Source organism: Branchiostoma lanceolatum, chromosome 2 (genome assembly GCF_035083965.1).
Source record: "Branchiostoma lanceolatum isolate klBraLanc5 chromosome 2, klBraLanc5.hap2, whole genome shotgun sequence".
Lineage (NCBI taxonomy): Eukaryota > Metazoa > Chordata > Leptocardii > Amphioxiformes > Branchiostomatidae > Branchiostoma > Branchiostoma lanceolatum.
The window spans coordinates 14,804,538-14,829,477 of record NC_089723.1 but is presented as its reverse complement, the minus strand read 5'-3'; the positions used below and the strand labels follow the sequence as shown (position 1 = coordinate 14,829,477).

At 39.4% G+C, this 24,940-nt stretch overlaps 2 protein-coding genes across 4 annotated transcripts in view; one reads left to right on the top strand and one right to left on the bottom strand.

The window, feature by feature from the left end:
• Window positions 1-522: 522 nt before the first annotated feature.
• LOC136427551 (uncharacterized) overlaps window positions 523-24,940 on the top strand; it is a 53,815-nt gene continuing 29,397 nt past the window's right edge. The window contains exons 1-4 of one of the 3 annotated variants that reach the window (XR_010754468.1): window positions 523-577; window positions 2,577-2,699; window positions 2,898-2,985; window positions 3,190-3,973. Coding sequence is in view for 2 of the 3 variants with exons in the window: in XM_066416510.1 (XP_066272607.1) it covers window positions 539-577; window positions 2,504-2,699; window positions 2,898-2,985; window positions 3,190-3,296 (430 nt within the window). In the remaining variant the exon portion in view is untranslated. Of the gene's footprint in view, window positions 578-2,503; window positions 2,700-2,897; window positions 2,986-3,189; window positions 3,974-24,940 lie in introns of those variants that run through there. The other 2 variants (XM_066416511.1, XM_066416510.1) reach the window with 2 other exon arrangements.
• On the bottom strand, window positions 5,089-11,587 carry LOC136426413 (uncharacterized). Its single transcript, XM_066415078.1, has 5 exons — window positions 11,058-11,587; window positions 7,658-8,301; window positions 6,904-6,965; window positions 6,052-6,131; window positions 5,089-5,661 (listed from the first exon to the last, which is right to left on the bottom strand). Exons 1-5 carry the CDS (start codon window positions 11,463-11,465, stop codon window positions 5,089-5,091), a joined length of 1,767 nt encoding a protein of 588 aa, XP_066271175.1. The 5' UTR covers window positions 11,466-11,587.

The window sequence follows — 24,940 nt, the reverse complement described above, 5'->3', positions numbered from 1 at the left end:
TCTCGATGTGACGTTCGATTTCGAACGCGTCATACGTTAACGCAAGTTGAAATTTGGCGGTAAACAGGACATTAGAGACAAACCCCCACTACAATCGCCCTTAATACGTCCCACGCTTCGATTTACGCCCAGATGAACACAGTTAAAATTGTAAAACATTCAGTAAAACAATATCCGTTGGTACAGCCAGTAACATATGCCAACAATTCTTTGAAAAAAAGGAAAATCCTGTCAGCAGTGGAAAAATCTGCACTACTGACAGGATCATCCTGTCAGCGGTAGAAAAAATTGTACTGCTGTCAGGATCATCCTGTCAGTAGTGCAAATTTTTCTACTGCTGACAGGATGATCCTGCCAATAGTCTTAGGCCTCCGCAAATAGCTTCTGTCGGCCTCCGAAATTGCAGCCTCTTATTGCCGCAAAGGGTCAGCATTGTGCTGGCTTGTCGTAAAACTCGTTATGTACTACCACAAAGCGGGCTCGATATTGTCGTAAATGAGCCCTCTGTACACGCTGCGGCATCTTGAAGTTTTGCAAGATGGCGGCGACCGCGGACGTGCTATCCCGGCTCTCACACGTAAGAAACGTCTGCCGGACTGTCCGTCCGAAAATTGTATCCAGTTGTTTGAGTAACTATTTTTGGTCCGCTTTTAATTAGGGCAACAATTTTGTTTCCTGAGGTGAAACTTGCTTCGCTAGCCTTTAGCTTTACCAGGCTCTCGCGGATCGCTGGAAAAATATAGTAGAGATTATGACCAAAATAAGCTAGTTCACGGTTGCTACTTACGCATGTGCAGTGTCAAAGGTGAAGGGTATGCCTAATATATAAAACACCTCACCCAAACTCATCCGAGTCAAATTTGCAGTTTGCATGGGGCAAGAACTTTTTATAGCGCTCTGGATACATTGTATATGCAATTATGAATAAAAAATCTTTATCTTTTAAGTATTTAAATAAATAATTACCACTTTTTGTATGTTTCTCTGCTAGTTTCCATGATACCGTAACATGATATACTGTACGTGCTTGTATTTGAGGCTGAAAAACACATTGTGCACACTGATGTTTAGTTGATTGCGATACAATTTAATGCTATAATATAATCTATAATCAAAACAGCATCCACCGTCTTGCCTTATTCTCCTGTCGACGGTCTGTCAAACTACAAAAAAGGTATCAGCGGATCTAAGTAAGTGGGCCCCAACAATGAGAATCCAATATGGCGGGCAGACATTCCTTCTCATTGTGGAACGAGAGGGGTAACATGAAAAAACTAGTTAATACTTCAGATTTGCTGCATTTTAAAAATATTCATAATTGCATACACAATATATCCAGAGCGTCAAATAAAGTACTTGCCCCGTGCATACATACGTTTTAAACTCGGTTGAGTTCGAGATTGGTTCAGGTGAGTTCGGTTGAGTTCGGGTGAGATGTTAAGGCATATCGAAAGGTGAAGGCCCCTGGCTTGATTCATCTTCATTTAGAGTACCCTCTAAAAACCCCTGAAGGGATATCGCTGAGGCTTGTGGTAGCAGAACACGGTTTTCGGCCTATTGCTTTATTATTGGTTTATTTACGCCTATGGGGGTGTCTAAAGTAAAGGACCACAAAGTGAGCGACATCAATGTGGATAAAATCATAGTAGGGTACCCTACAAAATCGCGATAAATGAATCTGTTTAAGTTGAAGGTACGATCTACTACATAACTGAAAAATTAAAAAAAGATATGGTTTTTTAACAATGTCACGGCCACTTTGATAATGGGGTCATGCGGGGTCATATGGAACTGCAGCCGACTCACCTCAGCAGGCAGCTGCAAAGGTCACATGCATATGCTGAATGGGAAAACTTCACAATCTCATTTGTACAATCTAAAAGTCCACTTATCATACTGCCATACAGTAAAGTTTGTGCCTCGCTGGCATTCATGTGAACGTTTTACATACGGTTCAAGATTTTGGGCGCACTATTTTTTTACCACTACTTGGTGCTACCTTGTAAACAGTTCTCGTCTGCACATTGTCCAGATTTGCATAACAACGGGTTTTGTTTTCGTCTCGGGAGCCTGTACCTTTGACACTGCACATGCATAGTCTCAACCGTGAATGGGCTTGTAAATTGTAGTACAGTACTAGGGGAGTCAGCAAGAGAAGAAGGGAAGGCAGCCATAGGAAGGGGCGTGCACATGTTATGAATTATGATACTGAACAAGATGCATTTTTGTAGATTTTCTGTTCTAATTTTTTTAATGAGCCTCTACATACTCTGTAGTCCAATAGAGTATTTGCATCTACACTAGTCTATCTAAAGTGTGCATGGATAGCACTTTAAAAGCTGTGCTTTAATTTGAACATCAAAGAAGTTAATTTCTAGGTTCCTGTTTACAAATTTACTGTTAATTTTGAATTACATTGGATGTTTTATCAATACAATACAGTAACTTTGTCCTCTTTTATTTGGGGCTGTCCTTTGCAAAAGCTAACATCTGCCTTTTAAAGGTAATGGTGATGGCATCCAGAGAACAAGGCCATATTAAACGGCAGATGATCTCTTATGTTCTACACTGGTCAGTGGAAGTGTACTACTTACTACTCTTCACAAGTCAAGTTGAGGGCCGTAACCATCTTCCGCTGGTGTGTTGGGAGACCGATGACACGCCTCCCACCCCACCAGAGTATGCACCCAGTGTGCCAGGTACGTCAAATTGTTGTTCACCTTGTTTTTTAATTGTTTTACAGTTTTGCTGTAATATTATTTCCATCTAAAAGTTAAAAGTATTTATTTGCACAGGTAATGTTGTCTCAAGCGCTTTATGCCAAGTTAATTTGGGGATAAGTACATTCCGGCAAGACCAAGTAAACAATTTCTGCATGCTTTGTTATATTTCTGTAGGTGTGCAAAGTCACTGGCATTGCAGAGAGGATGAAATTCAAGAGGAAGATGGAGAGACAGAAAGTACATGTAAACAACTGACTTTCAGGTTGGTGCTGCCTTTTTTATGGGATACTTTACACAAAGAAAATATGAATCTACCTTCAAACTTTAATCTTAAATGAATCTACACGGTAATACCTATTTAATTGCTAAGTCTAATTTAATTGCTAAGTACAGGGTAACTATAGAGTATATTAATACATCTACCTAGGTCAAGCAATAAACAACACCTTTTGCAATTTCTCTGTAGGGAAGTGAAAACTGAGGAAGAGACTGCAAGTATCTGCCAAGTGCCAATCAACCAGGCATCATCCACTTTAATGAAAATGAACAACCGATGGGGCTGTAGGTATAAAGGTTACACACTCAGTTATCACATTTTCTTAGAAATTTGAAGAGGACAAGTTGAAAGAGGACATTGCACATTGAAAACCTATGTACTGTACATGTATATGAAGGGGACTCTTTCATTCTGGTCAGTTGTACAGAGTGGTCCAAGAACAATTAATGTTGTGCCCTGACAAGCTCACTATTTTCACCTGTGCCTTGTTTATGGCTGTTTTACAAGCTCCTTAGATTGAGTTTTTTGTCTGTTTAACTTTCATGTACAGGGGTAATACAGGGGCCTACTGCAGCAATGTTTGACTAGATTTTTTTTTTCTATCAATTTTCAATCTATGACAAATGATTATTTTTATAGCTTCAACTCTGGATGGCTGACCACCTGTTGAGTTATTGAGAACTGTCGGGAACATATTGTCCAAGATCTTGATAATAGTACTTAGGATATCATGTCACAACCCTACCCTGCATTGTTATGATTGACAGCGGTTGGTTCTAAACTTGGGTTTGCTTTGTACTAGGCATTCTGGCTGGGTTAAAGTTCTAGTGTTCGATTTATCCAGCATACATTACCTACACTACAAGGTCTGTCTTTTCCCTCTATATTCTACTGTTAGTACTACTAGTACCATCTGATTACGCTGTCAAAGGGTTTCCTGTTTACGAATAAGATGTCACTGATATTAAGATGTCATGCCAGCAGAAAAACGTCTCCACAGTATACGTACTTTCTGGTTGTACACCACTTTGGACAAACTTTTTTCTGTATGGATATCGCTCCCATACAAAATAGAATAGATTGGAGAGGGGTAATTACTCATAATTGATCTAGTAAATAGAATGCTGGATCCTAGACCTAGACCATGCTAGCATGTATGGTCAAGATATTACCGGTATACAGGTCAAAATAATATTTATGGGGTGCAAGACACTAAATGATTAAATTGAATTCCAGTCATGCAACACATAGATGCCACAACACAGTATTTACGTCAACACCATGATAACTTTTATTTGATTTCGAAACGGAACAAGAGCGCAACCTAAAAAGCTTGTTTGACAACATAAGCTGGCAATATATCTTATATATATATATATAAGCTGGCATTTATCTTCCCAACATAAAACTTGATACTTTACAGAGAAAAGCCAACATTAGACCAATGATTACAGTAACTGTTAATTACATGTTGACGATAGCGGTATCAAAATTCACATAGTGATATGCCAAAATGAGGTATGCTGTCAACGGAAAACTATTAAGGTTAGATATAACAACTTTCACAAACTCATGGGTTTTTAAGTTTGTACTAATGTTAAACCTGGTACCTATCAGGTTAAAAACAATATCTCAAGTGCAGGAATCACAGTAAAGATAATGCAATTTCATGTCAATAACTTTGGGTGAATAGTCTTCCACTACTGATGTAGTCTAAAGTGCACACGAAACATTTTGTTTTATCTAGACATAGGCATGCACTAGTTACAATTAATGGGCTGAAGTGTCTGTTGTGTTTGGTACCTTGATGTCCCATTGCGCCCCTGCGATATTTCGATCGTAGCGAAGTCTGGCAGAATGTTTCTTCCATTCTGAATAAGCTGTTGTCCACATTGAGATGCACTCGTGTCCAATCTAGAAGGTATTTTGGTGGGCGTTTTTGCTAAGACTTTCCGTTTTCCTTGTGATACAGGTCCTGACACTATCAACAATCCTCTCTCAGCCTTACACAATGTAGCGGTGACTGTATCATTAGCATTAAATAACAATTTAACCAGTAAGATTGGCGCTTATGCCAGAGTGTACACCTCACTGCAGCAGAGGATCCTGAGGAGTCACTTCGCTTGATTGTTTATCTATTTCATCACGCAGGGCAGATGTGGTTTGCACTGACACAGACTGTGTTTCTCTGCTTTCTTCCATGTCATCGTGGGCGGCTGGTCTGTCCTCTTCTGGTTGACGCTGTGCGTTATCGGCAACTCGTCGTTTCTTTGCTCTAACTAGTACTGTTGCACTTGCAGGTGACTTCAGTTTAGACTTTGCAGTGTTTTTTGCTGGCTTTAGACGAAGCTGGTTAAACGGGACTACTGTGGGCGTGCCAGTGCCATCTTCTGCTTGAGCTCCTTTTTCTACAGACAATCTTTCATTGAATGGGTCTAACCCCAACATTAATGGGGATAGTCCTGCGATTGCAGTTTTATATGCTGGGCTTCTGTTTGGATGGTCTTCTTTGGGAGACTCGGTTGATTTTTCTAATTGTCTTTTCTGAAAGGACTTCCTCGATTCCTCCGTGAAGTCTCTTCTTTGCTCCGATGTCAAGGTTTTCCATCTTCTTGATATTTCTCTCGCGTTTTGAATGCAATTGCCTCGTTTCATGTGCCCCTAAAGAAATAAAATGGAAACTCCGTTGCATGTATTTTCTGAAGAAAGAAACAATTTTGCTTTTAATAGCAAACATCTGCACCAATGAGATTTAACCATGCATTTCTTATACGTGAAAGGAAGATGTGACTAAATAATTCTGCTACACATATATATATATGTACTGAGGACAGCTATTGTGAATGGAATCACTGACATGATCAAAAATGTGTTTTGAGGCATTATTCTCACAAGTTAGAGCAAGCTGATCTTTATTTAGTAACATAGAAATTGCATCAGATAGCAAAATGTGATCATATCATTATTCATGGGTAACATTTGCTTACAATTATAGCTTTCTAACTTTGCATGCAAGTATGTCCGTCGTCTGAAATAAGTACAGTTTCTCACCTTTAGTTTTTGTGATTCCTTTGAGACGAATCTTGCCCATATTGAAAGCCGTTTGGTACCTTTTCTTTTAGTTTTCATCACTGTTAAGAAGAAAAAGAACAAAGCAAATAATTTAACCAATGTCCTTATTAACAATAAGGGACTGATATTCAAGCTACTGCTATTTGTAATACAGTGTAACATTTTTGGCATGTAAGCATTGTAACATCTACTCTCATAATTCCACCAGGGTACAAAGTAGATAATTCTGCCACCCTGAAAAAAGACATGCCCAAACAGATCGTACCCAGCGTTCCAAGCATAATGCAAATTTGTGTATCTCAACTCTGCATTTTACTGGGGGACATTAGGCTGGAGATCGTTTTGGACATGTTTTTTTCTTTCAGGGTGGCAGAATTATTTACCCTGGTGGACATTATGAGAGCAGATGTTATCTGTAACTTATTTTTTTATGAAATGCAAGTAGTGTGCTATTTACCAGCCGTTTTTCTCTCTTCAAGCCTTTTTTTGCCATATGATAAAAGCCATCTTTAGTTATCTATATTCAGTAACTAATATCTAGACATTTAAATATGACAGGAAATACCATTGATTCTAAATCAGACTTTCTGCAAATTAATTGCAGTTACACTATCTCCACGAAGTAAAGAACAATAGATATCCCAATCGACCACATTGTTTCAGAATGAAAGGTTTAGTGTCATGAAGGACAATTTTGTTTCTTCTATCAAAAAAAGTTGACACTGTTCAGGTAGGGGGAAAAGATGTACACAATCTACCGGTAAAAATTATTTTGAAAAATAAACAATTGTAATGTTACGTTATACACTGTATTTACTGAAGTCTATTTACCTTTTGGCTTCTTGTTTGCTTTCATTTTTCTACGAAGTTGTGTAATGGCACTTCGCCCTTTACTGAAAAAAAGTACAGGTCACGTAAGTCAAGAATGTCAATTAAAAGCAGAAATCTATTCTAGATAGCAGGTGTTTCATTTTAGAGTAGAAGACAGGAAGAACTGAGTTTCAGTCAGGCATTGTGAAAAGACAATATACATGTATACCGTTAACTACACACCTTAGTCATACACATGTACATACAGACATAGATGATGTGTCTAAAACACCACACTTTCCCTAACACACTGAATCATCAAAATTCCAGGGAATAATTTGTGTACCATCCTCAATGTGGTCATTTGTTTGTCCAAACTGGCAGACCACTTTGATTTCATATTGAGAGCAAATATTTTTTACGCATTTTTATTATTATTTATGGGTCATTTTGTGGAAAGGTGCATTATATGATAGTTGTGCCATGCATACAAGGAGGTTTTATATAAAACCTCCTTGATACGTATATATTGCATTACATTGTATATTGGAGGCAGGTCCGTATGGGGGTACATTCTTTGATGAATAGAAAAGGATTGTTGTGTAAAAGACGCTGAGGTAAATTAGTCGTAAAAGTTTATATAACAATCTTAAGTTTTAGAAAATAATACCTGTTTTCAAACATCTACATCCATATGATACCTGGCAAATTCCTTGCTCTGTGGAGCGTCCCATCCAGAGAAGGATAAGCTACACTGCTTAGAAGTTATACTTACCCGAAATACAAGGACTCTGGTAATGTCTCCTCAATGCTTGCCAGGCATGTCGATGGTGCTTTTTGAAGCGATTCCAGATTTAGGAAGTAGTCATGCTTGTCCAAAGTACTTGTCAGTTTGATACAATCTAGCACATATTGGAACGACAGAATCTTCCATTTCCGCTGAAAAGCTTTTATGATGGTATCATTTGGTTGAGGAACTCTTGACGAACGACTTGACAATCTGCTTGCATTTTTACAGCTGTCCATTCCTTTATCAATTTCTTTCTGCGTTGTTAGAACAGTAATGTCAACTGAAACTCCACGAGGTGGTACCTTGTCCATGACTCTGCCCCCATTCTCTCTTATCATAGCACACAAGTCCTGTTTCTTCCCACAGTTTGCTGGAATTCTACCACTTAGGAGAAATGTATGGTTCTCCAGGGGTTTCTTCGATGAAGGTTTTTGGTCAACCTGCTTTCTGTTTTTGATCTTGGTGGTATATATTTGTCGCTGAAGGTATCCTCGACAATGTGCAATTATGCGATTCCAGAACATATGGAGCTTTATGTACCTTTCGAAGTTACGGGATGCCTCTACAGCCACAGGGTTTTCAGAGTGCTTGTGTTGACCAATAAGGTAGCGCAGGTTCCTCCACATCCACTGAAACAACATTAATATGGTGTCTGGTTTGCCTCTTCCACCACCACGGGGTGTGTGGGAATAGTAGAAACACATATGCATATAATGAACATGCTCTGGTCCTTCCGTGGAAAATCGCATCATTGACCTGCATGGTAATTTCTGTACTAAACGTGGAACTACATCTATCATTTTCATCATATAAGGTGTGAGCTCTGCTCCTCCATACAGATGGCAAAATAGTCCATGAAATATGTCAGCATATCTCTGATACTTTTCAATTTCTTCATTAGTGAGGCCAACTTTTAAATCAAAAACATCATTTTCCTGTGCTTGCTTGTCATGATGTGCCTGTTTTGGATTGGAATCATGCCTTAAGAACATATACATCATTCCAATGTTGTAATACAGTGCTGTTTCAAGTTCAAGTTCAGTTATTATGGTTGAGTTCATCTGTGTCACTTCTCTGAGCTTTTCAGGTAGGGTATTTGTCTCTGCTTTTTTTGAAGATACTCCTTCCAATATGGGGACAAATGATTCTTCAAAGAATTCTACTGGACAAATGGTGACATAGGCATCCGTTTTGTTAAAGGATATAGGATATTTTAGTGATCCATTTGACTCAAGGTCAATTGAGAAATGCCCTGACTTTACCCCTCTTGAGTTCAGATTTGCTGTTAGGTGAGCCAAACTGGAATTGCGAAGATGGATTCCTTCCTCCCCCTTGAATATACTTGATAATTGAACAGACTTCATAATTCGTAAGGTTATAAGCTTTTCAGCAATTCTAGTAATAGCATGATCTATGTCAAAAACAACTCTTTCAATGGGTATTGAAGGCAACAGTGAAGTTGGATGCACCCGATTAATCACTTTTTCAACACCAGACCGTAGACCAGTGTGCACAGAAACTTCCCCTTTACCGTCCTTACTATCATACATGTAAATGTTGTAGCCATCATTAGTGGTGCCACCAAGACCTTTCTCTGCCAACACAGAATCCAGAAATGGAGAGTCTCCAGTAAGATAGAATTTGTAATCAATGTCTTTTTGCAACTTAGAGATGTTTTTATCCAGATAACCAGGGCCACCATGGCCATCACCAATGTTTGTTTCTAAGTTCATTCGGTTGTCTTTTCCATAGAATATTTGAAATGGCCAAAAATGTTTTGTACTGTGATATTTGATGCCTTGTGTCAGCTGTTCATTATCTACATTTTGCATTCCGAACATAACTGTTGCCTTTCTCCCATACGTTCTTGCGTCACCATACAGTTTCCAGTTTTGAGATGTCTTAGGTAACCAGTAGTACAAAAATGATAGGCATTCTAAAAGTCGCTTAGGACATATTTTCCAGCCAGTGGCAGTCCTTTCAGGGCACAAAATGGTCTGAAACTCACTTTTATAAGACTGTTTACATGTGTCTACCTCCTTACGTGGTGCAAAAATGAATGGTATCTTTTCTCGGAGTTTGTTAAAAAGGTCATAGCCTTTGAAGTTGTCGGCCAAATATATCAGCTCTTGTGCACTTATGTTGTATTGATAACTATTCTTAAAGAATTTTTTTGATACTGTTTCCAAAGCTGTGTATTCAGTCTTCTGTTTTTCAGTAGTCTTACTAGTATGCTTTTCAGTTGCTATATCTAGAACATATTCAATGTCCTCTAAACATAAAGCACCTTGCCATTCTTTTTTACCTTTTCCTATATTTGTGGATATGTCATAAGCCATTGCTTTCAGGAAGTCCTCTTTGCACCCCATGTGTACTTTTTCTGCTATGCTTTTGGTCATAATTTGATGTTGCCTAATTCGTTTTTCTAGTGTTGTGCATCGAACGTATTTGCCTTTTTGTTTCTTTTCATACAGGTCTGAAATATAAGATGATGTTCGTTTCAAGGGGGAACCAATAACAGTGTTTACATTTTCAGTCTGGGTTTGTCTGCTTTCAAATTCTTGCATTGCCTCTATATGCTTAGAAGATTTCTTCTTCGTATCTAAAACTTCTGACAGCAGATGTTTTTTCAAAATTGATGCCCACTGTTTTCTTATGCCATTATTCGCTGAGTACTGATGGAACATTGTAGGTGGCAAGGAGAACAAACAGAAGAACCCTTCAAATGACACTGCTTTCACTGATTTTCCATCTTCTGTTTCGATTTTGATAATGTTTTGACTTAGATCTAATCCACTATTGACAATGTGATTGTAGATTCGTTTGTATCCTCTTTTTTTGACATTGATTTCTTTCCTCAATCCCAAAGCTTCTAATGTTTCAGTTAAGTTGAAACATAAATCAGAGTTAGATTTTAACCAATATTGAATGCTTTTTTTTTCATGCTTTGGAATCCTTGAACTTCCTCATTCAGAAAGCCGGACTTCATGTAGCATGTTTTTGGAAGTTTCTTAGGATCAACAACAATAACACTCTTTTGGGGTTTCTCCTTTTTTTTGTCAGATCTCTTACTGGTTTCCCCATCAGTTTTGCTTTTGTTGTCTTCCACAACTGTAGTGACTTGCTCAAGCATTGATTGCTTCACAATTGGACTTTCAATCCTTTCTTCTGATTTGAAATTATTCTTTCTATCCCTTATATTCTCAGAAATGGCCTCCTTCATGGGGCCTTTTTTAAGATCTAGGGATTTCTTTGCTTTCCTTGGGCCTGGCAGTACAACATTTTCTTTTTCATCAAGGTATTGTTGTCTTTCTTGTCTTCCTTTGTGGTCGTTGACCTTTGATTTGAACTTTCTATCCTTTTCACATGAGACGGTGGCACTTACATCAATTGTTCTTCTGACGACTGAGTGGACACGGGGGGTATCTTCCTTCCTCAGGGCTCCAGACTTTCCTCTCTGTGTGAGCAGGTGGCCATTTTCTTTATCCCTTGTCGTTGTAGATGATTCTCTTCTCATGGGCATGATTTGGCTTGTTGTCTGAGCTAACTTTTTGCCAAATGTGGCCCATGGCCTCCAAACACTGGTAGCTGAGTTTTCCACCGAGGATAGTGGAACTCTTGTTTCATCATTGTCACTTACTTCTGTATCCATATCTGACACAATATTTGCAGCTTCATCATTGTCACTTACTTCTGTATCCATAACTGACACAATATTTGCAGCTTCATCATTGTCACTTACTTCTGTAATCATATCTGACACAATATTTGCAGCTCGCTTGTAGACAATCATGTGTAGAAGGTTACCCGGTGCTGTTGTCAATACATCTCCTCCTTGATCAAAGATGTTGGCAAGAGTATGTCCCTCTTTAACAGGAGCAGGGCACAAATCATCTAGCTCATACAGCAGACCTCCCCTAGAAACAATGGCAGTAAAGTGGCCAGGTTTGGCACGTATGCCGCCCACAACTTTGTAGGGCTGTTCCCTCAGTGTGATATGCTGTTCAATCCTGATTCCACAAAGATTGTCAAATGTTCCATGTTGTGGGACATAAGGAACTTCCACAAACAAGTATTCAGGAAGCTGAATATCTTTTAACTCACACTTTACACTTTGACCCCCACATGAGGAGCAGTGTCCTACACCTTCTCCCCTGCTAAGAATCATATTAATTGCACTATTCATGCTCTTGTCCGCATCAAACCAGCTTGCTGAGGGTACAAGTGGACAGTATTCTCTGATGTCCTCTTTTGCACAGTTGCATTGGACGCAACGCCGACTGAAAGTCTTTGTTAGTGCAAAATACTTCTTCTCCCAATTTGTACATGTTATGTGAGAGAAAAGCTCATCTATACAAGCTCTCATTGTTCTACCTGCGAAAGTTGCGACATTTTGAATGGCCCATTCCCATGTAGTTTCGCGAGCTCCTTGTACGTCATGTGGTGTGATGGCTTTGTCTCTTGCTGTGCAGGTGGAAAGAACTTTTGATAGTAGTGGTCCGAGGTTGTTTGTTAACTGACTGAAGTCTGGAAGCTGCTTGTATATGGAGAAGAAGAAAAGTTCAAGGAAGGAATCAATAGCGCATGAATACTGCCCTGGGGTGGATAAGCAGGTGTTCTTCAGACAAATCGGTGTTTTGGGTTGGCCTCCTTCCATCAGACATTTTAGGTTCACTGTGCTGTTTCCAAAAACTGAACAATCTGCAAGCATTGCATTTTCAGGTAGGGTCCATCCGTCATGCACCAGCCTGTACTGAGCATGCTTCGAAGATAAGATGTTTTCTTCATACTTCTTGATGGCCTCCTTTTTCAGATGCTTTACCTTTCTTGTGGGATCATACTGAACATACAACACCCCTCCATTGGGCAATATGCACGAAGTCATCATTCCAGCTACATTATTTTGCTTATGATGGTCCTGTGCCCAGATGAAAGCCAGAAGTACCAGAGCAGTCCTTCCAAGTAGTCCTAGAACTGAAGAAAGTCAGAGACTGTCATTAGAGTTGATGGAAACATTTTGTTTCATAAAATGAGTAGTATATTACTTTAAGCAAGCTAGGAATGCACAAGTCCTAATTTGAATGCTTAGCAAATACATGTAGATGATTCATTTCTATAGAAATACCAATCTAGAACTCTATATGTATTGGTACCAACATGACACATTCCAAGATTAAGTTTCTGTCATTTCACATTTAACGATTGAGTATCGTGGATTTTCATATTTGGTTACACAAATCATGTCTAACAATGGACTTTTTTCAAATATCATGTACATATCATGAAGTTGACGTCTGAGTCAATTGCATGCATTACATACAGTATAACTTCAGACAGATGGCTGAATAAACCTCCTTGGTATTTAAGGATTCTAATTACTGGTCGTATTATTAAAATATCATTGGTAACAATAACATAACAGCTTACATCAAAACATGTACATACTAGTATTTGAGTTTGCTAAAACTAGTAAGACAAGAGACGGAGGTAGGGGGTTCTGCAAGATACAAAATGTAGTTTAAATGGAGTTATTAGCAGCCATCTTCCCACAAAAAAGAATTTTAATGTCTAAAGCAATAGGACTACTTAAACTGGTATGTTTTGTTCTATACAATGTTCTCTACTTTTCAATACCTTTAGAGAACCGAAACTGCTCTCTAAAGTTGGTGAGAATTGGCTAACCAGATGTGGGCTATTGAAAAAAATCTGTGAAGGAAAATGTTGATAAATTCATTTAGAAATTAGAGTTCCACGAACACATTATCTTCGCCAAATAATCAAGGCTTATTGTGGAGAGTGAGTAATATTTACATGCTTATCACCCCTTGCAAACTTGATCATACACCATACCGTTTGAATGTTATGATGGGGGGGGGGGGGGGGGGGGAATGAGTCCAGTCTAGATAGGGATAAAACTCATTTGGTGGTACAGGACTAGTATATGTGTATAGCGTGCTGATATATGTTATAACTGGTCATCAAAAAAATTGAAAGTTATAATCAGATGGTACAGTCAATATATATGAATAGAATAAATCTTTGTTCCATATCATACACATTTTGCAATACATAGTACATGTTGCTTTTCCATACGGTGCTAGGTAATACCTAGCAGTGTACTCTCTGAGCAGAGGAGTTGGTCCGGCTGGTTATTCACATGTTTTAGTTGTTTTGTAAGGCTTTCTATTTTGTTCCCTTTCTGTTATGTCTCCAGTGTGTTTGACAAAAATGCAGAAACTGAACACTTAAAAAAAAAACGGACTCACACATCTGTTTGACTTGTAGTGAGACTGCCCCATTTGTTTATTTATGTACACCATCTGTTTATTTACACTTCTAGGCAAGGCCTTCTGCTGGCCTGTTTCGGGAACACTGTCACACACCCCATTATGGAATGTAATGGATTTACAATCATCCCTACTAATTATGCAGATTAGCTCCTGTTTTCTATAATCAGACATCGATTGTGTAAAGCACCATCTGAGCTCTCTACATACAAAACTTCACGACAATCTCTTCACCCCTTCTCAAGTAATACGTGTCCGAATGTCAAAACAAAAACACCCACTGCAGTTCTAAACAAGCCGCTAGGGGGCCCAAACTTACAGAACTTACTTCTTGTGGCATGAACTATCTACCACACAAATATCATGACCATAGCACTTTCAGAAAATATGCCATAAATTTTGAAGCTCCGCTGCAGTACCTTAGGTACTCGCTAGAAGGCCCATTATCAAACTTGACCTTCCTTTCCGTAAACCCTACCCATCCACTAAATATCATACAGATCCATCAACAGCTTCTTGAGTTATGTTGTCCACAAGAATTACACATCTACACAAAGCCCACTGCAGTACCGACGGAAAATGCCAGGAGAACCATTTTTCAACTTGATCTCTGTTTCCACAACATCTACACACCTGTGAAAAATCATGAAGATCCATCAACGTTTCCATCACTTTTTTCGCCTACATACAAACACACAAAAATTAAAAGTCCGCTGCAGTACTGTTGACAAACCCAAGGTAAACCATTTTTGAACTTGACCTTTCTTTGCACAACCACTACACACCTACCAAAAATCATAAAGATTCATCAAAGGTTTCTTGAGTTATGCTCAAGTACGAAATTGGACACCACAAAATAGGTCATCTGTCATCGAGTGTGTCAGGGGGTTCACCGAATGTAGTATTCTAGCTTTGAAAAGGGTTTGCACATCCCAGTTGATATATTATCACAAGAACATGCTGAACATCATGCCTCCCACCAAGAGACCACTGTGAAAACAAAAGCTTGAGGAAATCCAAGCATATATAGAAAGGCAAAGTTTTTAACGGAACGATAAATAACTTGGGTTACAGCTTGTCTACACTGAACGCTTTACGGGTAGGGGTGCGGTGTCGGAAAAACAACAGTGGCTCCTCAAAAATACATTGTACATCCTACAGAGCTCGAATAACAACCAATCGATCATAGGAGCCCCAGCAAACCGAATTTCTAAACTTCTGGCCTAGACTCTCACTCCACCTATCCAACAATGGCAGAGAAAAGACACTGCAACGGGAGTGTTCTCTGGCCTTTCGATATCGATCTGCTAGGAACTCCTCGAGTTATGTCACCTTTCTATATCTGCTTGGCAGATGCCTTTCTGGTTTCTAAGTGCGTTTGCACAAATATTATGGCAGAACTAAGAGTGTCACGTTGGTACTCACGTTTCTCTGAAGTCATTAACTCACAGGGCTCGAAATTTATTTTTGGAAATAGGTGCACTGGTGCACCCAACCTAAAAAATTAGGTGCACAGAAAATAAATTGGGTGCACTACATAAAATAAAGTTGAATGATACCAAAACATAAGCTTGACGCTACAGCTTTCTTAAGAACTTCAATCTTTGATTCTACCCAGATTTCAAATTCCAACCAAGCAACACATCAAATAAAGTACAAAAGATTATATTGCTTTTACTGATACTTACATTTCAAGAATATTCTGTATGCTAGTGTACAAGAGAACCTTTACCCTAAAGAGTTACAAAAATATCTAGGTGCACAGTCAAAAATTAGGTGCACAGCTCCAATTTTGGGTGCACACAGGTGCACATGCACCCACTATTTCGAGCCCTGACTCATTAACTATGTTTGTTTTGTCCTTGGCCAGATCATGGAGTTGTTAAAATAACATCTAAATGTTTTAACCTCCTTGGCCAAATTACCCATGGCCCCCTGGGAAGCCTAGCCTTCAGTACTGCCAACAGGCCTGGGGTGGGGCTGGCAAATGAGTTTCCCTCCCAAGTCAATTAGAAAGCTGTTAGGAAATCATCAGCCACCTACATAATCTGAGAGAGTGATGCTTCCTCCACACATGGTGGTCATGGTTGACTTGGCATCTGGCTACAAAATAACAAAAAAACAGCTCTGACCATTTGATCTGGATTGAACTACATGTACCCAGGGGCTGCCAGCTCAAGCCTTTGGTCTGGAACACAGACACACAGACCAGTACTGTATCTAATGCTTTGAATCACCCCCTTCACCAAAAGCTTGGAGTAATAATGCAAATGCACAGATGCAGGGATTTTCGTAGGGTCAGAAAATGGAGTATTCACCGTTGTTTTGAGTTAACATTTCAAACAATAGTAGCGCTACATTCACACAATGTTAAAGCTTTTCGCAGTGGTTTTAACCCTCATACACCCGAACCTATTTTTGCGACTAAAATGACTGAACGGGGTGAAAATGACCCCAAAATGTTTTGTTCAGTAAAATCTCCTTTTTTCACTTTTTTTTCGCTGATTGTTATCCATACATTGCTTCATCAATGTAAGAGGAATGATTTGGCATATTTAGATATGAATAATTCCCGTTCATTATCATGATTTATGCAAAAAGATCAGAAGGACCATGTCTTGAACTATTCCTATTTAGACCAGGAGGGGATTTTTGAGGCCCACGCCAAATTTCATGTTGCATAACTAATGAACAGCTTACGCGAGAGCCACCAAACATGGTGGCTTCTCATAAAATGTCCTTAACAAAATTTCAAATTGATAAAGTAAGTTCATCGTTTTTCGTGTTGCCATGGCAACGGGGTTTTGACAAGCTTATTTTACAAAATCTGCTAATTTCAGTTCAAACAATGACGTTTCAAGGCTTTGTTGGTACGCCAAATATATTTTCTTACATTGTTATCATCTTATGTAATCCAATGTAAATTTTATGATTCAACATTGATATTTTATGGTGATTTGATGACGCCATCCGGCAAAATCCAAGATGGCGGATATAATCCCATAAAATTGTGTCATAATGACGTCATATTACGTCATTATGACATGACATTTGTTATGGTAATACTAATTCACATGTGCATCTTCCTCTGAAAATTTGGTGGTCATACAATAAGTAGTTCAGGAGTTACAGAGGGCAGGTCTCAAAAAAAGCACAATATTTTTGCTGGGGTCAAAAATGACCCCAGCGGACCCAACACAGACTTTCCTATATAACGTCCACAGTATTGTGCCCATCTGCCTAGAATATCAGGAGAGGTTAGAAAAGATGTCTACTGACAAAGTCACGGAAGGAATTTTTTTTCAGATCAAACATGTTCAAATAGCACGTCAAAATCCACGCCCGGGGTCAAAAATGACCCCAATCGGGTGTATGAGGGTTAAGGTCGCAATAAAGAGTTCAACACCAAAACTGTGAACATAAAACCACCTCTAACATTTCTGCAATTACAGATATGCACATTGATTAGTTAGTGTTACTGAAGGTGTATTGTAAATTGCTAGTAGTTGGAATCAGCTCCAGGAATCAAGCATAACAAGTCAGAATGAAGAATTATCCTAGTAATAGACTCAGGTTTGGGATGGCATCCTTGCCGTTACATCAGAAGATTGCATTGAAAATGCTTGCTTTGCATGAGCATTAGATAACAATAGATATATCTTGCCATGAGTTACACACATATCTCTGACCATGTTCAGATGCATTGTTATTGTAAATTACAATAGTAATAATAATAATGATAGTAACTGAAGTCATCATCAGGCTGTGTTTCCAAACTTGCACCAAGAGTAAACACCTAGAGAGACATTCGCTTCGTAACTGAACCAAGCGTGACCCAGCACCAAGAGACCACGACTAGTGATATAATAGATGTTCAACAAGGACAACAACAACAACAACAACAACATGACCTTACAAAGTTAACGTTATTGGGAGAAAATAAGACGCCACACCGACATTTTAAGATACAATTTTCATATCAATAACTTTACACTATGATTGATGATTGATGGTTCATTAACCTCTTTGGCTTGTTTTAGGTCACCTTCAGGTTACCTCTTTATTGTCATTCCTGATGAGTTCTAGTCACCTAGTTACACAATTTCCCTGAGTGGAAGGGCTATTTGAAGCAGATTCATTAATTACATCAATCATTGCCTTGGCTGAAAAACTTAGCAGTACCATGCCCCCTCCCCAGAAAATCTATAGAGCCAATTGACACACTCTATTTATTCATCACTTTTAGTTTCTGCCCCATTGCAGCCTAAGTCAAACCAAAGAGCTGTCATTCTTATAGGGGAGGGAAAGGTGGAGGAAGTCTAGAATTTCAAGGACATTTCATGTGCTCCTCCTTAGTTTCTGATAACAAACTACTAAGAATTCTCATCAGTGACCTACTTTCTGATATACTTCTGTGCAACTAGATAGCTCACCATAACAGCAGCAGGGTCTGGTTTCTCATGTAACATTACATGTTGACCTCATATCATCTTAATTTCATGGATGACTTACTCTAGAGACCCCAACACTTATGCGTGCCAGCGTTAAAATGAAAAATCCAGTAGAATTTTATTTTTCCTTGATTTTTCTTTTTCTTCTTATTATCCTAAATAACAGGACTGCAAAGCTGGTATTGTGAATTGAACATAGAACACAGTGTATCAAGCAAACAACAAGTGTTAATTTGTAGGAGGTACATGCAGATCATCTGCATAGTTGCCTTGTTCATCTTAGCTGACTCAGCTCAAGTGATTGATGTTTGATGCATTTACAAGAACGATCAAAGATGTACACTATTAGATGGTATTTCACTACTATTTGGCTACAAAGACTGTTGATGTATGGCTATGATAAGAATATTCATTAAGGCAGTTTCAACATACATGAAACTGATCATGAGCTCCATATTAAGCATTCCATGGTTCACACTTACAAATCTCACTGTGAGACCTCTACTAATACCTCAACTCCTCTCCCATGTCTGTCAGCGTTGCAAAAAAAAATGTGTGAGAGACACTCTGGATAGGATGTCTTTGAAATTGTCTATTAGTAAGCGATACTTGCTGGCTGCGGGTGCAAGTGCAAGGAGATTTAAAACTTTTTGAATGGTGCAAACTTTGCACCGTTCAAGAAGGTTTAATCTCCTTGCACTTGCACTCGCGGACTGCAAACGTAACATCCCCCTGACGTTTTTTGTGGTTGTCCGATGCCAAAGTCTGAGATAGGTCTGATTCTACAAAATTTCACACCTTGGTGATAATGATAAGAGAGGGAATGTTATATGAAGGGCATGTAGGGTTTTGTCTGCCTGGAGGCCTGAGGCACAGCTCAGGCCTTATTGATACCCTGTTAATCATTTTTTGTAGCCTCCATAGCAGGCTCTCTGCACCTATAGGGCTTATGATTACGGGCTGGCTGCAGGACCCAGCAAAAAAATAAGTCATCAGCCAGGAAAAGCCCAGAGAGCCTGCTATGGAAGCTACCATTTTTTGCACAACTGAACACTATTTTTCTATCCACAGAGGAAACACAAGGCATGTAGCAAATAGAGCCAAAGGCGCCACTGGGATTTAATCTCCAATTAGCCTGGATACCTGACCCCCAATCTCTAAACATCTTTCCCCATTTGACTTTCCACACGATAGATACATGTATTAGAGAAAATATCTATCCACACAATAGATACTATAGAGAAAATATCTATCCACACTATAAATATCATGATAGAGAAAATCTACCCACACTATATATTATTATGTTGGCTACTAAAAATGTCAAACTTGAATTTCACTGTGGACCCAAAGTATTTCAGTATCTGTATCTGTATCTATATAGCCGGTATAACCGCCATTAGGCGTAATACACCAGGAAGAGCAATGGTCCCAGGACGGTTCCTTGTGGAACTTCCGACACTCTAACCGGGGCTGAGGCCTTCCCTTCTACCACTACCGTCTGCTCCCTGTTGGTCAGGAAGGCCTTCAATTCCATAGTACTCCAGTTTGGAAATAAGTCTGTTATGGGGGACTTTGTTGAAGTCGAGTATTGCTAAATCCACCTGCCGTTTATTGTTCAGTGCACTAGCTATGTCGTGAGCTGTTAGTATCAGCTTAGTCTGTATAACGCAAACTCCAGCTGTCCGGGGGTTTCTCTCCCCTCCCCGTGATTACAGGACAGCGAGCAGTCACAAGAGGCTTGATTGACTTCAGGCTAGTATCAGCTGTGTTTCTGTGGATCGCTTGGCTCTGAACCCATGCTGATAATCCGTCAATATACTGTGACTCTCAAGGTGCTTCATGACATGGCTGTGAATAAAGTAACTTGTAGTAACAGTAGTAAATAAGTAAGCCTAAAGAAGCAGAGACTTGGCAGCTATGAGGTCTCATTTATCAGTTTTTTTCCCCATAGGCTTCCCATTTTATAAAACGCCGCCCACACAAACCTGGGTTTCAGGGTTCAACTATAGATGAACACCAGGAGAACCAGTTCCAGGAAAGGAGGAACTAGTTCCCATAGTATAGTATACATAGCCTTTTTGCCCTGCCTGAGGCTAGCCTGGGTGCCATCCTATTTCTACCGGGGCTCCTACACTCGCTACCCTCAAAAAATGTGTAGGAGCCCCGGTAGAAATAGGATGGCACCCAGGCTAGCCTGAGGCCTTCTGGTGTTTGTTTCAGAGGAACTACATTGAACCTAGTTCCTCAACGCCAGTTAAGGCACGACATCCAGTATAGGATCTGTATAGTTCCTCCTAATCAATCACTCTAGGAAGAGAACCTGGCTGGAAAACAGGCCTCCAAGCCTTATCTATGGGACTAATTATGTGTAGAAGATCAACTATCCATTCTCTAGGAGGACCCTGATATGTCCTCTCTCCCAAAGAGCACAGATGTACATGTACATTGAAAAGGAAAGGGGTGTTTGATGTTTCTTGGGAATAGAAAACCATATTTTTGGGGCTCTTAAGACAGTATAATTATTCATTCAGGTTTCAATTAAGACATGGCCTTAATATGTCTCACCAGGGATAGAGGGGATAAGTAGGGAGTCAGTCTAATTACGCAGAAACTGTCACTGCTTCAGCCACCCTGTCAGGTCTGATTGGTTACAGCCACTTGCATGCAAACTGGATCATATAGCACATGTAATCACAGCAGAGCTGAACTAGCTTCTGAAACAACAAATGATTATTACAAACCTTCTTCAGGAAGTGAAAAGTAAAAGTGATCTTGAACCTGTTAAGCTCCCTGTAGGGCTTATTCTGCCACTGGACCTGACAGAGAAGACAGATTCTACAGGTTCAGTAGCATGCATGTCAGGAGAGAAACAAAGATGGGATTCTAACTCTCAGCTTCTTGGTCCAAAAGCAAGGTTATCTAAAACCTTCTTCCAACTGTCTCTGTAACCAATAGGCTGCTTCAGTTTGCTGAATGTTAAAGTCCACTGGACTAGGCATGCTACTACATCTTAACACTAGTTTGTCTTTACTATTTTGTACTTGGTTTCTCTGACAATGTCTTGTGCACTATTGCAACAAATCTAGCCCGATAACCCAGCCCTGTCTCCATCTCTAACATGAAATCCAAGCAGGTCCCATAGCCCACACAATTAAGCCGTTCTCTAGCAGGTTCAACTAAGGAGCTCTTACATGTAGTTGAAGTTCTTGGTCCAACATGCCATTTGGTCTAACATGCCTCTAAAGTTCGGGCTTGAAACTGATAGCTGTGCAGTGTGATGGGATCGCCGCGCGCATGCGCGCGGTAGATCCCAAGTAATTGGCCACTCGAGCGGGAACAAGCTGGACCGAACCAGCCTCTCGATTTAACACTCAGACTCAGACTTATTTTATTGTATACATGTCCGGTTGCGAGGGAGGGTAGTCAATTATACAATGTCATGTAGGTGGACAAAAAGTTTTTTGGTGGTTTGAGGTCACACTGAAAGGTCACTGCGAAAACTCCAAACTTGAAACCACTGCGAACATGTCTTCATTTACTTACTACTGTATGTAGATGCAGAAATGTTTGCAGTGGTTTCAAGTTTGGAGTTTTCGTGGTGACCTTTCAGTGCGACCTCAAAACCACCAAAAAACTTTTTGCCCACCTACATGTATACTGTATACTATCATTGTTTCAAGCAGAACTTAAAACCACTGCGAACACTCCATTATCTCCCTACCGTGAAATAAACACCACACAAACTTTAAATGCATTTAACGTTACAGTAACTTCAGTCCTGAGGAAAACCTTTGGCAACAGGGAAAATCAGGCAGGAAAATCATAGGTAGGATTTTTTCCTACTCTGCGTAGCCTACCTGCCATCCTATTAGTATTACTTTACTTGTCCCCCTCCCCCATGCACATGCACTACTGTATTATGCAGAAATGTTTGCGGTGGTTTTATGTTTGCTGTTTTTTGCAGTGAACTCTTCAGCGCGAAGTTAAAACCATTTCTGAAATTTTAGCTACCCCTTGTTTTTACAGTATCATGAGGCACCTGTTATGGTAAACTTGAGCTATCTTGGTTTCAGACTTTCAGACTGGCCGTCCCTAAAATCACCAATGAATCTTCTATTATGTGACTATACTGCTACTATTGTTTTAATTTGATTCACATGAGGACATGGTTATCTTACAGCCACACAAGAATATTTTCTCAGTATCAAAACTAAGGAGGTTTAAAAAACTCCTTGTCAATACGAATCAAATCTTTAAAGAATAACAGGCACAAAGTCAGAAAAAACAAGCATCAATAGTAATAACAACAGTAGTTAAGCAATTATTGCATTGAAATTGAAAGTCAAAGTTTATAAAAAAAAGTTGGGAAAATGGGAACAAGAATCACATTTTTTAGATTTTTGAAAAGAACACACATAATGCTCTCAACTCAAACAGTTGAACCAGTACTCTAATGAAAAAAAGAGCACTTTTAGTAATTCAGAACTCTTTAGTAATTCACAGTTCAAAAGTCTGTATGTATCATTTTGAGACCATGGGATAAATGATGGAAAGAGAACCTTCTAAAACAGATAGGACATTAATGAAGCTTGTTTACAGGTCATTTTGCTGACCATGTTTAGATGCAGTGCAGTTTCATAATAAATCAAATGATGACCAATAATCTCATTATAAGTATATACCAAACTACATGTAATCCACATCAAACACAAGGGGGGATGATGGTATTGGCGCAGGCGCCTAGACCCTACGGTGAGAGAGCTCAAGAATAAACAGGGCATTAAAACATTGAAAGCCTTTCTTGGTGGGCTTTTTGGTGAACTCTTGGCAAGTCTGGGGTGGGTATGACAGTTCAGACTTCATAATTTTAGAATATGTTGACAAAAACGACCTTTCTTCATCTTTTTGTCTTCTGGACCCCCGGGAGATAGTGTGATGGTCGCGATCGGCCCTTATAAGGGAAATGGACCGACTCAAGTGCTCTCGCTCGGGGGTGTTTCCCCGGAGACTAGCCGTATAGAAGTTCTCGTAATTCTGATAGATGACAGTCTACAGAAGTGGTAAAAAATTGAGGGTAAGTTTTCTTGGTCAGGATCTTTGGTTCCTGAGATAATGACACCTAATTTCTGTCAACTTCCCCATAGGGATGCATGTATTATTGGCCCAAATTGGAATGTCCTAATCCCCCCACAATGTAAAAATAACCAAGCCCCCCTCCCCCCAGTTGAGCTAACAAATGTGGGACTTCCACCCCAATTGACTAACTAGTGGAGTACCACCACAGACCATGTGACATGCATGTTAGGTGGTCTGTCATGGTACTCTACTAGTTAGTGAGTATCACATGGTTTCACAGGTTACCAGATATAGGCTTTTTGGTCCCTGCCCTAACTGTGTGTTCTACTGTATAGCTCTATATTATTACAGGTAGTGGCTGCATGAGGAGCATTTTCCTTCAAATGGCTTTGTATACAGATACATATGTATTTGTTAAGAAATACAGTCTTATGGTGGAAAAACAACATGAAGCACAGATACCCACACTCGCTTGATTATTTCATGACCTTTCATGAATGTCAGTTCTTGGTCATACGAGGAGGTGCCTCGAACACGTTAAACAGCCTCATTACCCTACACATTGGGTACCTGCCTGTGGCACTGGCTCCAAATACACCTGATATTATTATTATTATTATTATTATATCTATGTGTGTGTGTGTGTGTGTGTGTGTGTGAGTTTCTGATCTGCTTGCAAAATAGTATGGGTAAAGGGATTTCTCGTTGCTTTTTTTTATTTGCTATTTGATAAATGTCCCATTCGCTATAAAGACTAAAATTTTAAAATCTTGTTTTTCATTCAACCTACTGGAATACTACATTACATTTGTTTGGCAATCTCTTGATTATTGTGCTGATGTTGCTGAACTATTCTTACATTTCTAATGGTGTTTTTGTTGTGAGTTGTGAGTAATTGACTTGTGGTTTTATCTAATGTGCTTATCTATTCAGTAGTACTTGCACAGAAAACTTTCTTGCAAGTACACTTTATGAACCATTCCAATCTGATTGGAGTACAGTGCTTTGAAACTTAAAAAATAGAAACTGGCATTGCTGACCTTAAGAGCAAAGGAAGATGACATGATAGCTAGGGGTCCTGGGGACCATTGTTATGCTACAAAGACTTGACTCTACAAATGGTTGCCTTGAGTTGAACTATTTTACACCTCTTATCAAAACATGCCTTTTTAAATTGGAGCTTATTAGTCTACAGTATGTACATCATAATCTATACAGACTGACCACACTGTACAGTAGTGTAATGCTAACTGGTCTACACCTGTTGTTGATTAACCCTCTCAGCAAGGAGGAGGAATTTGATTTTTTTTACCACCTCTCCCTGCATGTGTGTGTGTGTGTGTTAGTACATGTACAAGTTTTTGTGATGATCAAGGAAGGAAAAATAGCGACAAATTCCCTGAAAATTCATCTAGCTGTTTTGAACAGCACACATGCAGCCCATGCAGCTC